The 17,965-nt window shown below is 43.5% G+C and overlaps 1 protein-coding gene across 3 annotated transcripts in view; it reads right to left on the bottom strand.

Annotated features, from left to right (window-relative positions):
- Positions 1 to 790: 790 nt before the first annotated feature.
- RAB11FIP4 (RAB11 family interacting protein 4) overlaps positions 791 to 17,965 on the bottom strand; it is a 192,552-nt gene continuing 175,377 nt past the window's right edge. The window contains exons 5-16 of one of the 3 annotated variants that reach the window (XM_033138744.1): positions 17,210 to 17,335; positions 14,794 to 14,928; positions 13,388 to 13,423; positions 12,664 to 12,763; positions 10,720 to 10,823; positions 9,579 to 9,719; positions 7,404 to 7,485; positions 5,711 to 5,848; positions 4,301 to 4,459; positions 3,963 to 4,106; positions 2,253 to 2,348; positions 791 to 1,017 (exon numbers count right to left, since the gene is read on the bottom strand). In XM_033138744.1, the coding sequence (XP_032994635.1) occupies positions 901 to 1,017; positions 2,253 to 2,348; positions 3,963 to 4,106; positions 4,301 to 4,459; positions 5,711 to 5,848; positions 7,404 to 7,485; positions 9,579 to 9,719; positions 10,720 to 10,823; positions 12,664 to 12,763; positions 13,388 to 13,423; positions 14,794 to 14,928; positions 17,210 to 17,335 (1,378 nt within the window). In that variant the 3' untranslated portion in view covers positions 791 to 900. Of the gene's footprint in view, positions 1,018 to 2,252; positions 2,349 to 3,962; positions 4,107 to 4,300; positions 4,460 to 5,710; positions 5,849 to 7,403; positions 7,486 to 9,578; positions 9,720 to 10,719; positions 10,824 to 12,663; positions 12,764 to 13,387; positions 13,424 to 14,793; positions 14,929 to 17,209; positions 17,402 to 17,965 lie in introns of all 3 variants that reach the window. The other 2 variants (XM_033138743.1, XM_033138745.1) reach the window with 2 other exon arrangements.

The raw sequence follows: 17,965 nt of genomic DNA, 5'->3' as shown, positions 1-17,965 counted from the left end.
AGTTTAATCTCCAGTAGCAGCTCTTGATGCAGCCCAGTGATAATTTCGATGCCAAAAAAAGCTTTGCAGGTGTGAAGCTCAGAACAACATTGGCAAAACCCCAGCCCTATTACATGCTTGGACACATGGTTCTGTGTAATACTATCAGCTGCCCTAGAGGATTCATAACCATGTACATGGAGCATTTTTAAAGTGAGAGGAGGCAAATGTGTGTGTCTTTTAAAAAATAAAAATTCTATACTCTTTCCCCTTCTGTATCATACATACATTCTTTTTGACAGCACTGACCTTCCTGTAGCTTAAGTAGCACAACACTGGCGAAAAGGGGAATCAGTCAGTGCTTGTGAATCCAACCTGGGGCTGCTACACATTTCTGGCAAGAGGAAGGAGTGAAAACTGATAAAATATGGAACTCGGCATTGTTTTTTTGGGGGGGGGGATAGGGAGGATTGGCACTAGATATGTTCACATTGTCTTTTTCTCCTTGCATCTAGAGGTAGTGTCATTTGTGTGTGTGTCCAGTATCTAAAAACAGTGCAAATCCAGTTACGTACATGGTTATTTCATCACAATCCCGTAACAGTCTCTTCTCTCTTCCGCCTCCCCCCCACCAGTAGTAGTGAAAGTGCATGGAAAAAAACGGACCGAGCCAAATTATGATTCACAGACAAGGTGTACCATTCCTCATATAAACACGTCCTGTGCATCCACACGAGAGAATGAAATTCATATATATATATATATATATATATATATATATATATATATATGGTGTGTGTGTGTATATATATATATATATTTATATATAGGTTCATTTACAGTAGCAGAGTGATATTTGGATCCAACAGCATCTCATCAGATGCAAGGCTCTACTTGCTTCTCCTTCCATGCTCCAAGTCTTCAGTTTTTTATTTCCAGGATGGATGGGTTGTGGTCTAAGATGGCGAGGATTATCTTGTCCATGTATTGGCGCAGTCTGTAGTTGATCTCTTCCTGTTCTTTGAGGGCTTCCATGAGCTGAAACGAGGAAGGACTACGTCAAAAACCTCCATTGCGACATGACATGAAGACTCCGAGCTACTGAGCGATCAGGCACACTTTGGCCTCCAGCTTATTTTAATGGAGGTTATTTTAATGGACCAGGCAGGGGAGGGGATGGTGTGGAGATTTCCCGGTCTCTCCCCTCCACCCCCACCCCCACCTATCAGTGAATCAAACAGGTCAGGTGGTTAAGTTGAGGCTCATCTTTCCAAACCCAACTCTTGTTTCCCGCATGTATTTTTGCCCGCCAATGAGAACCAAACCAAACCAACCTTTACCTAGCTCTGCCACGGGTTCCTCTCTTTCTTGCTGTGCATTTGAAGAGAAAGGGAGACCACAAAGTAGCAGAAAGGCACACAAGTTTCGAGGGGGGTGGGCATGAACGTAAAGTCAAAAGCCAGCTAGTCAAAAGCCAGATCTGTCCTCTTTCCCAAAGCATCCAAGCCCTAAAGGGCGAAGCGCTTCCCCTTCCAAATGAGGAGCTGCGCCCTCTCCCTCCTCAACCCGAAACCTTTTTGTTGTTTTTTGAAGGGTGGGAGGATGAGGGAAAGTGTCGAGGCTTTTTTCCAGCCGGAACTCTCCGGAACTCAGTTCTGGCACCTCTCAGGTGGACACCATTGCCATTCTAAGAGAACACTACATCTTTTGAGAAGTTGATTCCCGGTTTAACCATGTGTATAGTATGAAGAAGGACACAAATTTAACTACCTGTTCGGATACTTTAACCCAGGCAGCAGACAGACAAGAACAACCATATTAAGTCCAGTTAAAGGTGACTATGGGGTTGCGGCGCTCATCTCGCTTTCAGGCCGAGGGAGCCGGCGTTTGTCTACAGACAGCTTTCCAGGTCATGTGGCCAGCCTGACTAAATCACTTCTGGCGAAACCAGAGCAGTGCATGGAAACGCTGTTTACCTTCCTGCCGCAGCAGTACCTATTTATCTATCTGCACTGGTGTGCTTTCGAACTGCTAGGTTGGCAGGAGCTGGGACAGAGCAATGGGAGCTCACCCCGTCATGGGGATTTGAACCGCTGACCTTCTGATCGGGAAGCCCAAGAGGCTCAGTGGTTTAGACCACAGCGCCACCCATGTCCCGCCACATAGTTTGGAAGACACTGAAATATACAGGAAAGAAAATTCTATCTTGATTTTCTTTCTTTCTTTCTTTCTAAGTACACTATTGCATGTCTGTATCATCTATTGCATTTTACCTTTAGAGACTCTGGGAGTTCATAAGCCTTAGAAATCTCTCGAATCTTCAGCTTTTGATCCCTGTCCCCTTGCAAAAGCTCCTTTACCATAACTCCCTAAATGTCAAATCATATTCTCACTTGAATAAAATACAACTGGAAAAAGTTTAATTTTTTTAAATAAATAAATAAAAAGCTTTGGATTTATCTTTACAGATATTTCAGTTTCTCTTAGAAGTCAAAGCTTAGTTTAGCAAAGGTTTTTCGTGGTACAGAACTATTAATACAGTTGCTCTATATAGCAAAGGAGAAGACAGATCATGGTCCATCGTGGTTATTTCCTAGCAGACCAATTGATGCCTGCTGGTAGCCAGGAATTCTTGCAAGGGCTGCTGGGGCAGGTATTGATACTATTACTGTTACTAATTATAGTTTGCTCTGACCCATCAAAAACTCATTGTGCATTCTTGCTTTATAAATTTAATCCGTACCAATGGACCATAAGGAGTCTAGCAAAAGGCTGTTCCGAGCTGGTGTCAGTTGCTGCTAACTCTGTATTCACATGGGCCAGTGTGTCTGGCTGTTAAACAGAAGGTTGGTGGTTCGAGTCCACCCAGGGGCGGCTGCGGGCAGGATTCCTGCTTTGCAGGGAGTTGGACTAGATGACCCAAGTCAACGATTCTACATCGCCCAGTGACTACAGAGCTGAAAGCAGCACACTCTGCACTCGGGGCCACGAGGAGGCTGTTCCCCCAGGCATCCGGGAAGAATATAACGACAAAGGGGAGACTAAGAAGGCTGCTCCATCTGTTGGCTAGAGAAGGGGCAGCTGCAAGGCTCTTCCTCCCCCTGTCCCCCAAACACTCTGCTCCAACAACCAGTTGACTGCATAAATGAGGGGGAAAGACACTCTGGCCCCATCTATTGGCCAAAGGAATAGGAGTGACCAAATGCTATTCAACCCACGCAGATCATCTGCCTGGACCCCAGCTGGGTATAAATGCCCACTTCTGCTCACCGCTTTGTCGTGGTCTTAAAGACTGATCTCCCTCCTCTACCTTTTCCCACCAATTCCCAGCCCTTGTGTACATTTGTAAGGTCAGGTGGCAGGACCCCCCCCTCCCTTATTAATTTAGGTGAACAGCTCTGGAAGAATTCTGCCCACCTTTCATGATAAGGAGCCGCCCCCTTTTTTTAATTGCACCAACCAATGTTTCAAAGCAAGCCTCCCAACAGAAATCTGGGCAGTGCTTAGAAAACTGGTTTCAAAATTATTTCGGTCTCTTGTCTGCTCGAGATTTTGCAATCCTACCACTAATATCGCTCAGCCCGGACACTGAGGTCCAGCTCCGAGGGCCTTCTGGTGCTTCCCTCTCTGTGAGAAGTGAGGTTACAGGGAAGCAGGCAGAGGGCCTTCTCGGTAGTGGCACCCGCCCTGTGGAACGGCCTCCCATCAGATGTCAAGGAAATAAACAACTATCTGGCTTTTAGAAGATATATGAAGGCAGCCCTGTTTCGGGAAGTTTTGAATGTTTGATGTTTTATCGTGTTTTTAATATTCTGTTGGGAGCCGCCCAGAGTGGCTGGGGAAACCCAGCCAGATGGGTGGGGTATAAATAAATTGTGATGTTGATTAAACAGACAGGTATATGTGTGTGTACACGCGCACACATGCTCTGCCTGCGCCCTCACTTAATCAGCGGCGCAAACTATTTCTTTTCCACACTTTACCTCATCTCTGGAGGCAGAATCGATTTCAGCGGCCAACGACTGGGCTTTTGTTTGTGTCGCAAAAAGGTTCTTGGCTTCGTAAAGACTAAGACTAAGAATCTGCCCGTTAAGGTCATCGTTCTGGTCACGAAGCTTCTGGTTCTCCTATCGAGAGAGGAAGGAGAGGAGAAAGGAAGTAAATTTCGCATCAGGCTGAATAAAGAAAGCATCAGTCAGCATACCATTGTGGATATTTCTGCATTGCGACAATAAAAAAGGTTGCTTTCTCCTGCTCCTCCTGAAAGAGGCATGACGGGTCTTCCTTACTCTCCATCACTCCAGCTGCAACGATACCTCACCTGCTTTAGCCTTTTAATTTCGTGTTCCATTTCCACCTCTCTCGTCTTCGCATTGAATTCGCTCAAGCTGGACGAAGAGCTTCTCCCTCGGCCAGGCCGCTCACATTCTAGCTTGTACAACTGCAAATGTTCCAGCTCCTTCCGCAAATCCTCAATAAGCTGTGTGGGGAGAAGAAAAGGGAAACCGAGGTTACAATTTGTTAAGCCAACGTACAGAATGGAATCTGGCGGTACACAGCCAACTGACAACTTAGGTGAGAAGAAAATGTACCGGACAGGACTAAGCAACAACATACCCAGAAGAGAAAAAAAAAACAAACTCATTTCCTGATTTCCTGCTATAGAGATAATGCATGTGCCTGGATTCAATCAATTCACTTGTCTGAATTGGGCCTGTTTCAAACGGAGCCTTTGGAGGGGAGGTGGTGGCTCACCCATAACTAGGCAGTCAAGCTTTGCCTCTCTTGCAAATGACTATCGCAATCAAATACAGGTGAAACTCGAAAAATTAGAATATCGTGGAAAAGTCCATTTATGTAAGCAATTGTTTTTATTAGCTACTGGAGATATGAGATAGACTCGTGACATGCAAAGTGAGTGAGATATGTCAAGCCTTTGCTTGTTATAATTGTGATGATTATAGCGCACAGCTGATGAAAACCCCAAAGTTGAAATTGTTAATTTGGGGTTCTCATCAGCTGTACGCCATAATCATCACAATTATAACAAATAAAGGCTTGACATATCTCGCTTTGCATGTCATGAGTCTATCTCATATATTAGTTTCACCTTTTAAGTTGAATTACTGAAAGAAATGAACCTTTCCACAATATTCTAATTTTTCGAGTTTCACCTGTAAATTAGTGGGGATGTTCTAGGGCTCACTGTGGACTGCAAGGCCAAAAAGATGCTGGACCAAGCCGCTTCCAAATGGGACCCAGACCTCAAACCTTTGAGTCTGTCCTTCTGAAGCCCAAGTGGCGTTATTAGCTCCAATCCATGAACTGTAAAATCCCTCATAAGATCTTGAAGAACCATGACAGTTTTTTGAAAACTGCTGCTAACCAACAACTGGTTAACTTCTTTCCCCAAGCAATTCTGCTGTGCAATTTCGAAAGGACCTCTGGGGGGAGTGTAGAGAGAAGCAACGCCATGGTGCATCTGCAGTAGCACAACTGGGTGCCTCCCTCTCGCCAGCTGCAACAAAACATGTCTGTCCTGTATCTCTCTCAGCAGATGCTGCAACCTTCCAACAGTTTGACTTCATCCCCAAAGGCACACGCTTCCATTGTCTCCGGAGACAGAAATTGGAGGCCAACCAACCAATTTCGATTTAAAAAGTTCCGGTCTTTACTCTATCAACTGCACATGGGCAATATTAGCCCCGTACCATTAAAAATGGTTACCTACCTCCTGAGTAGCTTCCCTCTCCTTGTTAAATGCCAGCCTGTTCTGTCTCAGTTTGTCCATCATCCTTTTATACAAATCCATCTCATCCTTGAGCCGCAGACTGGTGTCTTCCAATCGGTCTGACATTCGCTGCCTCTCCTGAGGAAAACGAAGAACGAAGTTACAAGCTGCCTACAACCCAAGAGTCACTCTGCATATTCAGAAGAAATATTTTTTTCTTTGGCCTCCTGGAATGGTGTCATTTCAGAGGGGAGAAGACTTGATTCTTTGAATGCCCCCAATGTAAACAAACAAACAAACACCAAATCAAACTAAAAGCCCTCCTTGTGTACAGAAAACTGTTGCGGAAAATGCTAGAAGTTTTCTAGGGCAGAGTTGTTGTTTTTAACACAGGTGAGCATTCAAAAAATGCAATTTCCTACAAATGAAGAGACCGCCTCATTCCATATGAACCTACCCGGACCCTGAGATCATCTTCTGAGGCCCTCCTTCGTGTGCCTCCTCCTCAGGAGGTCCAGAGGGTGGCAACACGAGAACGGGGCCTTCTCTGCAGTGGCTCCCTGCCTGTGGAATGCTCTCCCCAAGGAAGTTCGCCTGGCGCCTTCATTGTACACCTTTAGGCGCCAGGCAAAAATGTTCCTTTTTAACCAGGCCTTTGGTTGAATTGATTGACATCCTTTTAAAATGTGGCTCTTTTTGGGGTGTGTGTGTGTGTGTTATTGGGTTATTGTTTTTATTTTGATTTCATATATTGTGATCTTCTCTGTGAACCGCCCTGAGACCTCCAGGTATAGGGTGGCATAAAAATTCAAACAAACAAACAAAATAAGAGGCACTGTTGACATAGGGCTCTGCCATGCAATTCTTTGAAAGGCATTTATCAGTTCTCAGTTGTCCCCCCCCCTTTATTTGTCCTAGAGGTTTGCATATGGTAGACTGGGATGTAGTGGCATATCACTTTGTGATGTGCAGTAGATGCCAGGGTTTTCCAATTCCCAAATGCTTAATAAGAAGGCTTCTTGATCCACTGAAGCTAATAGGAGCTTTATCCAATGGCAGGTGTGTATGCTGTCATGATATTATTGTTGACAGGAGCATCCTACTCTCGTGTAGGACCCTGGCAGAGACACATGCCCGGCTGGCATGTTCTCTCCCTCCTGGTTGGTCGTTCGGGAGCTCCAAAAGCTTTCGTCTGCCCGAACATCACAGCGACTGATACCAAGAAGCATCAGCACACTTAGGGATCCGCAGAGTCTTCGCAGCATGCGTAAACAGACCTCAGCAACTCAGCGTTTTGGCTAATCTACTTTATTTACATATAAACACACACGGAGCACTGCAACATGGCTCCCCCCCTCTCTCTAGCATCAGACAACAAAGAGAAAGAACAAAGGACAATAGTCCCACTTCACGGAACACAGTAATACAAACATCCTGTCTCCATCACTTCCCATTCTGTGGAATGAAAACATACACCATCAAGTGATAGACAACAATCCCATGACTGCAGACACGGGGAATGAATCTCCAACAATTATATTGGGCGCTTCCAGTTTATAAATACCTTTAGGAATAAAACGACATAAAGGCAAAACTTGTGCTACAGACCCGCCAGGACTTAAGAGGTGACAGACCTACCGCGATTGAAAGTTGAGGTGGCAAAATAAAAATAAAAATCCAAGAGCTCCATTACCTCATCCAGTTTCTCGCTTTGCGATTTCAGCCGCAAAACGGTGGTTTTGAGTTCACAGTTTTCCTCTTCGAGCTGTTGAACCCTGAAATTGAAGAAGAAAAATAATAAATGACTGCACACAAAAACGTTGTCCATCTGTACAGGCACAATGGAAGTATCTTATGCTGCCAACTGGCAACGTACAACTAAACATCAGCTATTGAGGAGTCCGATTTTCAGAGCACAATGCTCAACATCAGGTCTGTTCGTACCAGTTTTTCTAATCAGTATTTTCCTTGGCCCAAGAAATTGTTCTAAAATTCTCTTGCCTGCTTGCCCCCCCACCCCAAATGTGACTTAATACCCATAATATTCTCAGCTATGGTCAGTTTTGTACACGATATCAAGTTAAAGAAGGACACTTTGCTCAGGAGACACTTCATCAAAAATTGATCCACCCAAAGTTTGTTTCCTTCTAAACTAGTAACAAGAAACAGAGTCGCCATTTGTCTATTGTATTCATTTAAATCCTGCTTTTCCATTCCAATGAGTTTCCAACAGACTTAAAATAAAAAACTAAACTAAAAACAGAGTGTACAGTATTACCAAAACCAAATCCAAGCCAGAATACACCAGTAAGGAGCATAAAAACAGGAATAAAAGAGCAATGCCAATGTTCATTAAAAGCCATGGGAAATAAAACAGTTTGCAGCAGATGCCTAATTAGGGCTGTGTGGATGCAGCGATTTTGCAGGAGCCAAATGTGGTATTGAGAATTCAGCTTCCTGAGCTTTTCAGGTTTTGTTTTTGAAAAAGCGTGCAAGTTTCTAGCCCTTATAGCTGAAAAATATGTCTTGAAATATATGAGTTGATCATGCATAGTTCCAGATAGCAACCACAGAGAAGCATCTTGTATTAACAGCAGCTTCTGGAAAGTTTCAGGAAGTTGCAAATACAGTTTTTCTTGGCATGGGATTTTAAATGCCTAGATGCAGAATTTCTCCCCCAGCACAAAAAGATATGTTATATTACAACTAATCCAGAATGCAGGAGCTGGACTGTGACTGGGAGAGGCTGCCAGGACCATACAACAGCAATCCTGAAACACCTACATTGACTCCAGGTATGTTTCTGAGCACAATTCAAAGTGTTTGTGTTGACCTTTAAAGCCCTAAACGGCCTTGGCCCAGTATACCTGAAGGAGCGTCTCCACCACCATCATTCATCAGGTGTCATGGAGATGGGTAACTATACAACCTTTAGAAGACACCTGAAGGCAGTGCTGTATAGGGAAGTTTTTTGATGTTTTGTTATGTTTTTATGTATAATAATGGGCATAATAATAATGGGCATAATAAATAATAATAATAATAACAACAACAACAACAACAACAACAACAACAACAATAATAATAATAAATGGTAGACTCTCCTTCACTGGAGGTTTTTAAACAGGTTGGATGTCCATCTGTCAGGGATTATTTAGCTGTGATTCCTGCACTGCAAAGGGCAGGACTAAGTAACCATTGGAGTCCTTTTCCAACTCCACAATCCTATGATATCCATGTTTCTCCCAGGCATGCATTCTCTAACTGAATACACAAAATCAATTAATGACCACAAAATTTCAGAGTCTTGATACCACAAGCTACTGCATGTAAAAGGTAAAAGGACCCCAAAGGCGACTATGGGGTTACGGCGCTCATCTCGCTTCTCAGGCCGAGGGTGCCGGCGTTTATCCACAGACAGCTTTCCGGCTCATGTGGCCAGCATGACTAAACCGCTTCTGGCGCAATGGAACACTGTGACGGAAACCAGAGCGCATGGAAACGCCGTTTACCTTCCCGTCGCAGCCATACCTATTTATCTACTTGCACTGGCGTGCTTTCGAACTGCTAGGTTGGCAGAGTTGCGACAGAGCAATGGGAGCTCACCCCGTCATGGGGATTCGAACCAACAGCCTTCTGACTGGCAAGCCCTAGAGGCTTGGTGGTTTAGACCACAGCGGCACCCGTGTCCCTGCATGTAAAGAAACCTTGATAGTCCACATTTCAGAAAACAGCTGGTCTTGGGGCTTATGTTCACATCTGCACATTTTGTTCCCTAGGTATTCATCCCTGTTGCAACTTGGAGAAGAAGCCGTTCGTAGAGGCAAGCATGGCTGAGGAAATCCAGCAGGGTAACCATGAATATTACCTTGTGTTCAGCAGTTCGATTTCCGTGCTCTTCTCTTTCTCATACTTGCTGTATGCTTCTCTGTGCCTCTTTATCTCTTCTTCCAGAGTCTGCTCAGCTGACGTCTCTTGGTCTTTCAAGAGTTCTTCGAGTTCGTGAACTCTTAAGCAAAAAAGAAAAAGAAAAAGAAGGGTCGCCCATTTATTTATTTGATTTATATTCCGCCCTTCGTCATAAGATCTCAGGGCGGTTCACAGGATAAAATACAGGATTAAAAACAAATGAATAAGTTAAGAGTACAGCTGTTGACTAAGGGATAGTTTTGCAAAACGGAATGTAACTAGAAGTAAATCAGAATTTGTAAACGCAGTGCCACCAGATGTTAAGGACACATCGAGAATGGTGTGTGGAAAGTCACTTAAACAAACTTTTATTAATTTGGAAATAATTTTTATAATTGTGATAAAATTTGGAAAATTGTTTAATTTTTTTATTTTTATTTTTGCAGAAAACAAAACAGCAAACAGAAGTAAATCCTGCCTGCGATTTCATTTGGTTGTTATATTTTCTCAAACAATAAAAAAGGCTTCAACTCTTCCATAAATTGTCCATTGTGCTGATCATAGCTGTCAACTTTTCCCCTTTTTAAAGGGAAATTCCCTTATTCCGAATAGGATTCCTCACAAGAAAAGGGAAAATTTGACAGCTATGGTGCTGATCTCTTATTCTATTAAAATTATTATTTAATAATAATAATTTATCGTTTATACCCCACCCACCTGGCTGGGTTCCCCCAGCCATTCTGGGCGGCTTCCAACAAACGATTAAAAATATATTAAAATGAAAATAAATACATAAAAATGTAATAAAAAGACATAGTTGCTAATAATACATTGAGTATCACATCTAGTCTGACCCTGAATCTTAGGCCAAAGATACTCCTTTTTTAAAGAGACTTTCCTGCCCACCCTCAAATCACAGCTCTTGCAAATATTCTAAACATCTCTGTTTTGAGGGAAATCCTTTTGAAAGCAAGCAGAGCCAGCAGTTCCAAGTGATCATTATCACTTCCATTGTTGCTGGAGTCTTTATCTGCCTAAGGTTCTCATTATAGCTCTGTGAAGACTGCAGAAAGGAAACAGCAGGCAGTATACTAGATTACCTGTGGACCAGGTGTGTGTTCTCCTGTTTCAATTTGCTCTTCAGGTCACCGTTGGTCATGCTATCATTTTCCAGTTCTGTCACTTTTTTCTCTAAAGAAGTAACCTGTAAAAACAAATGGGGATGTAAGCTTCTGCCCAGCAGTGATGGCCAATCTTGACCATCCAGCTGTTTTGGGACTACAACTCCCCTCATCCCTGGCTAACGGGACCAGTGGTCAGGGATGATGGGAATTATAGTCCCAAAACAGCTGGAGGGCCGAGTTTGGCCATCACTGCTAGTGGGTTTACAGAAAATATAGACTGGAGGAAAGAGCAAGTTAGACCCTTAAAGGTTTATTAGAATCATAGAGCTGGAAGAGACCATGAGGGTCATTTAGTCCAAATCCCTACTATGAAGGAATCTTTTGCCCAATGTGGGGCTCGAACCCACAACCCTGAGATTAAGAGACTCATGCTCTACTGAGTGAGATAATCTTAATGGTTTATAATGGTAACAGCTTGGGAAATGTTGGGAGAGTGTCAGAATGCAGTTTGCTTCTTCCAGCATGCTCTGATCTGCTTGCACCCCATTCAGCACCAATTTGGGTCCCAGAAAGAATTTCACCACTGCTGGGGGCTGGTGGGCCACCAGAAATGTGCCTTATTTGGCCTGCAGGCTGTGAGTTCACTACCCTTGGTGTGGGGGGCATGGGGTTTATTGCTTTGTAGTTTTTTCTATATATTTTTTTACAGTGGAACTTTGGTTTTCAAATGTAATCCGTTCCAGAAGACCACTCGGCTTCCGAAATGTTCAAAAACCGAGGATCAATGGGCTGACTGCAAACTCGATGGAGAAAACTGAAGAAAGCGCCTCGGAAGCCGTTCGGCTTCCAAAAATCGTTCAAAAACGTAAGTATTCACTTCTGGGTTGTCGGTGTTTTGGTTCCGAATTGTTTGGCTTCCGAAGCGTTCAGCAAACCAAGGTTCCACTGTATTAAATTTTCTGTTTTACATTTTGGAACATTCATTTAAGCAACCTTAAAATACCAATGACTTCCTTTCTTCTCTTTCCATGGTTCATTTTGCATAACAAAAATCCCTGCATATTTCACATGAAGGAAACCATTCAGTATTCCGTTATTACATCCAACAAAACCTATTTACACTGTTGAATTTATCTTAATGCTGCCCACATTTTCAAATGTACACAATTCCCCCCCCCCCAGTGTATATTCAATAAACATTTCCCAATCTTCTTTAAACGTATGCTCTTCTTGTTCTCTTATTCTACAGTTTGTATTCTTTGTAGTTTTCCTCTTGTTGTTTTTATTATGTATTTTGTGTTTTTATCTTGTATTTTTACGTTGTGAGCCGCCCTGAGATGAAGGGTGCTATACAAATTTAATAAAAAATAAATAAATAAAATAGAGAGATTATGCTAAGAGCTTGGCACTCTTTCCTCAACCACACTTTGCCTAATTTAAAATTGCTCCCCAGTTTCTGTCTATATCACACTCACACTGCCAGTTACAGGTAGGTAGCCGTGTTGGTCTGCCATAGTCAAAACAAAATAAAAAAATAAAAAAAATCCTTCCAGTAGCACCTTAGAGACCAACTAAGTTTGTTCTTGGTATGAGCTTTTGTGTGCATCTGAAGACGTGTGCGTGCACACAAAAGCTCATACCAAGAACAAACTTAGTTGGTCTCTAAGGTGCTACTGGAAACACTCATACTGCATGAGAGTTCAGGAATGCCTCAGGTCTATAAACTGACAGATCGGGAAAAAAAGCAGCTTTGGCACGTTAGCAAATCCCCAGGGTGGGGAACCTATGGCCCTCCAGATGTTGTTGGACTCCACCTCCCATCAGCCTCAGCCAGAGGTCAGGGATGATGGGAGTTGTGGTGGTTCCCCAACCATTCCACATGACTCCTTTTCACTGGGACAGGATGGGAGAACACCTCACCTTTTCTGTGATATCGTTATCGCACGAGTCTATGCTGTCTCTGAACAAGTCCTCTGTGCTGCCATTGCTGCTGCTGAAGTTGCTGTTATGGAAAAGCTGCCTGGTGGGAAGACAAGAGGACAGCTGCTTTGAACCTTTGAAGTAAGGAAGGGGGCTCTGTGGGCCACTTTAGTGGAGAACCCTCCAATGTCAGTGGTACCTTGGTTCTCAAACTTAATCCGTTCCGGAAGTCCGTTCCAAAACCAAAGCGTTCCAAAACCAAGGCACGCTTTCCCATAGAGAGTCATGCAAAATGGATTAATCCGTTCCAGACTTTTAAAAACAACCCTGAAAACAGCCATTTATCATGAATTTTTTTACTATCTAACAAGACCACTGATCCATAAAATGAAAGCAATAAACAATGTACTGCATTTTGTGACTGTTCCAGTCACAAAAACAAAACAAATGGAGCCGCCAAAACAAAAATGCAAAATAAATAGCAAAAAACAGACAGACCTCAGCGTAACACTCAAAACGGAAGGGTGGCACTCAAACTGGAGCACGTTCAGCTTCCAAAAAAAGTTCGCAAACCAGAACACTTACTTCCAGGCTTGCAGTGTTTGGATTCCAACTTGTTTGAGTACCAAGGCGTTTGAGAACCAGGGTAGCACTGTATTTAAGGGGGGCAGGGTGTTCATTGTAAACAGCCAAGTCTCAGGTAGAAATGTGCGCTGCTTCTTACCTGCCAAAAGCCGTGCTTGTTATTTTTCTGTTTGGGCTGGAAGAAACAAAAAAGAAACAACACAGGATGCATTAAGGTTAACCCAAAGCTGCAGTTTTCTGCATTATGGCAGCCCGAATGCGCAAGAGTCTCGGGACATACCCAAGGCTGCAATCCTAAAAATATTTACTAGCCAACAAGTCGCACTGAACTCAGTGGGACGGGCTTTTGGGCCACCGCGCTCAGGGCGGTTCTGCTGCGTGGTTGGTCTCACTGTCCCCTGCCACTGAAAGAGTGGTCACCGCTGCTACGAGGAAAAGCACAAGCCATGGGCAGGTCCATTTTTCAAATGGGATGCCACAAATCTTTATGGGAGATTGGTAGTGTGTAATGTAATTATTACATCCTTTGCCAGTGGCTTGTGCGCACACCCACCCACGCCTTATTAAACTCAATTTCAAAGTAGCCATGCATAGGACTGCACAATAAAGCTTTAGTGCAGAGGTTTTCAAACTTTTTGAGTCAATGGCTCCCCCTTGACATTCTTTCTGCGGTACCCCTGTGGGGCTCAGGAGCCTGATTATGTCACCCCTTGCCTGCAGATCTGGCAGCCTCTCACCCTTTTTTGAGCACCCTCCCTTGTAGAGTGTTCCCTCAGCCTCCTCTCCCCTCTCCTTGGGAGTCCTCTGGGCAGCCGCTACTGCAGCCCCGGTCTCTGAGCTGCCCCAAAGAGAGATGCCTCCTCACACTGCCCCACAGGGGCCTGGGAAGCCTCCCCCCCTGGCCAGCCCCAGAGGCACTATTCACCTGGGGAGGTTGTAGCCAGGGCTGCTGCAACAGACAGCTGTGCAAGCCTTTGGGAGGGAGAAACGCGAGAGGGCTTCAGAGGAGGGAGGGAACGAAAGAGGGACAGAGGCCAGGGTTGCCTGCGGCACCCCTGACCATCATTCAAGGCACCCCAGGGCACACTGGTTGAAAGCCACTGCCTTAGTATATTTATCAGCAAGAGCAAATTTCAGTTGTCTGGTTTGCCACTTAAAGGCACACTAAGTTTATTTCTAGAAGTTGCTGTGAAATAGGGAATGGAAGCAAAATCAATCCCAGATGCCCTTTCCTCCTATACCTTAGCGAACAAAATTTATCCTATACTTCTTTCAGAATTTCACAATGACACAGATATAGAGGTCTCAGTAATGTGCAACTTTATTTAATCAATGAATTAAGTCAACTAAAAGGCAATCCTGTGCAGGTCTACTCAGAAGCAAGCCCTACTGACCTATTCAGTGTGTACAGAATTGCAGCCCGCAACCATAATGAAACCATATTCTTCCTCATTTACTACTAAAGTTAATATAACATCACTATCAGTGCCCAGGGTGGCTTGAGGCCTCTTGAAATGTTCCTGCAAGTCCACTGTGTTTACTCACCTGTTTGCTTTCAGGTTTTTCAGCCGGGCTTCCAAGTCATTCAGCAGGTTGATTTTTTTACAGCACTGCGTGCAGTAGACATCCAGCAGCTCGCTATTGTAAATATGCCTCATTTTTCTTGGTGTCTGGCCGGCACTGTTGGCAGAAAGGCAAAGAGGTGTTAAAATATTTGATCTATACCAGGGTTTCCCAAACTTGGATCTCCAGCTGCTGTTGGGAGTACAACTCCCATCTTCCCTAGCTAGCAGGGCCAGTGGTCTGGAATGATGGGAATTGTAGTCCAAAAACAGCTAGAAACCCAAGTTTGGGAAACCTCAATCTACACACATTCCAATCCTTCTCCTTCTCTTGACTGTTGACTTTTGACCAGGATAGATTATGGATATATAGCCATTACTGGTGCACATGGTTCAGTCAATTAAGGCTACAATCCTATACCCATTCACCTGGAAGGAAGGCCATTGAACTTACTCCTTTGCACCACGGTAGACTTCTAGAGGATTGTGCTCAGTCATGACCCAGTGAGCTGAGTTACAAGACCTGCCATCCTCTGGTAACAACTCACTGATCCTTCAACATCTACATGAAGGTGGCAAGAGGAATAAGAGGCCTTGGCCGATGGCACCCCACTTCCATAGGTGAAATTCAACATTGGACAATGTTGACAGCCTGGCTTGATGGATAGGATTGCCTCTACACTTAGGTAAACAAGTATGGGGAGGGCTTGGCCTAGGTTCCTCTGGCCTTACTGAAACACCACCAGTTTCTACTTTTCTCTTATAATATGTTATCATATGCATAGTTGTTAACTCAGGGATTCATGCATGCCATGTGGATGAAAGGCCTCTACAGCAGCCTTCCCCCTCCTAATGCCGTCAAGATGTTGTTCTATATTGTTCAATGGCAATGGAGTCCAGAACATCTAGAGAACACAGGCTTGGAGAAAGCTGCTCTAGAAAACACTGGATTGGGGAAATATGCTTCCTGATCACATAAACCACCTGATATTTAAACAAGCATCATGATTTAGTACAGCTAGGGCTGCCATACGTCTGGAATTTCATGGACATAGCTAGGATTCATCTGTCAAAACTGCCGCCTGGGTGGAATTTTTGAAAATTCCAGCCCATATCGAAAATGTTTAAAACTTCATATTTATTTATTTATTTGAGATTTTGAAAAAACAACAACAGAAACAACAACTTTGCCCACAAAAAAACCACAACAAAAACTCAATAACTTTTCCAAAAAAAAGTCAACAACATTTGTGTCTGGATTTTCACTTTTTGAAATATGGCAACCCTAGTACAGAATTATTTTGCTATCCGGGCTTCCTAAATTCTTTTCCAATAGCGTCTTCAGCAATGATATTAAAAACCCCCAGCATGCACACAAAAATTGAAGGAACCAAAAGTTCCCACCAAAGAAGAATGGTGATGGAATATGCAGAACTGGCAAAGTTAACAACCAAACTAAGAGAACCTAAAGATGCAGGTTTTTTGGACGAATGGAAGCCTTTCCCGGACTATTTAAAGAAATATTGTTATATGATGGATATGTGAGCAGGATTTAAACTACGAGCAACAGAAGAACTTAAAAGATTATAGTAATGTTGTTAAGATATAAGAGACAGGGTGCAGCAAAGAGAGAGAAATGAAAACACCATGGGGAAGGAGGTGGGAAATAGACAAAAAGAACAAAGGAAAAACGTTTTGCTATGTATTGAAATGTATGTGTTAATTTTTTTGAAAACTTAATAAAAAGTGTGATAAAAAAACAGCATACACAAGGAAACCTTTGTAAATCTGAGATTACATGGTGCGCCATTGTTGTGTATTGATTCAAGGGTTATAATATCTGTATTACTATTGTCTGTATTCACATTAGGGGAAAGTAACTGCCTTCCTGTTCCAGAAGGAACAGCTACTATTGGTTCATTCAAGTTGCTGCATTTGGATCCTCGGTCTTATTGGTTTCCACTTTGTGATTGCTTGAGATTGTTCCCTCCAAAATGTATCCTTTCTAGCCAGTCTTTCTGTCCCTATAAATGTAGCATCCCTCTCCTCAGTTCCCCAGTCTTGTTTGTCTGAATAAAGAGTGTTACATGAAGAAGCTGTCTCCTGCCTGCTATGTCAGAGCTGAAATCACTTGCTGAATCATGATCCCCATGTTACAACTGCCATGCCTCCATAAATTTGTCTTAGGGTTTGGAAAAGACAGTTGCAAGGTTCTCTCCAAAACAAAAAACAAAGGAGAAAGCAGAGGTGAAAGCTGGATTTTATACTCATGAAAAATGAAGCAACCGCACACACAAAAAATGTCTCTGGGATATATTAAGTAGGCAGTTTCTCTAACCCCCAAGAAGGGGGCAACGGGCAGACGGAAAGATGTGGTTTAAGGGACACAAATTACCAACCTGGAAGAAACAGATGAGCCAAGGTCCGAGTAGGCATTTGTTCGGCTCTCGTCGTCGGGGCAAGGGCTGCTGGGAGTGTAGTCCACATCGTCGCCTTCTCCGTAGTCTTCAAACTGTTCTTCGTTACTGATCAAGGAGGCAGTGGAATAGGTGGAGAGGTCAGATGCCGCGGAAGGGTTGAGGGGGCTGGACCTCAGGGCGAGAAAAGGAACGTCAGAACACATGCAAAGAGGCAGTTCTAATGGGACGCCTTCCGTATTCAAGACCAAATGGTGCCTTTAGGTCACGCCCATTGCCCACTTTGAGAAAACAGGGATAAATGGGGCAGAGAAGTGTTCAGACAGCCACCCTAAGGTTTATGGGGAAATCCAGTTTGGGGCCGTAAGTGGGGAAGGGGAAGGACAGAACTCCACCCCCAGGTTTTGGACAACACGCAATTATTCCACAGGATTGTCTTCACTCCTTTTCTATGACTCTTTCATTGTATTTGTGTGTTTTTGAAACATGTAATAAAAATAATCTTGCAGAGAAATTATTCCACAAGAGCCCCTATTTCTCTCATCGGTTCACCCGTTTTACGCTACCTTTTGTTCTGTACATCTTGTTGATGTAGATGCATGCATATAATAAACCCCTTCGGGGAGGGGGGAATTATTGGGTTGTTCTTGGTTTTATTTTCATTATGTATTTTGTGTTTGTATATTGTGATTTTATGTTGAGAACCGCCATGAGATCTGTGAGTATAGGGCGATATAG

Source organism: Lacerta agilis, chromosome 2 (genome assembly GCF_009819535.1).
Source record: "Lacerta agilis isolate rLacAgi1 chromosome 2, rLacAgi1.pri, whole genome shotgun sequence".
In the NCBI taxonomy this organism is placed as follows: domain Eukaryota; kingdom Metazoa; phylum Chordata; class Lepidosauria; order Squamata; family Lacertidae; genus Lacerta; species Lacerta agilis.
Note: the sequence above shows the minus strand (reverse complement) of the source record. Positions and strands in the feature narration are given on the sequence as shown.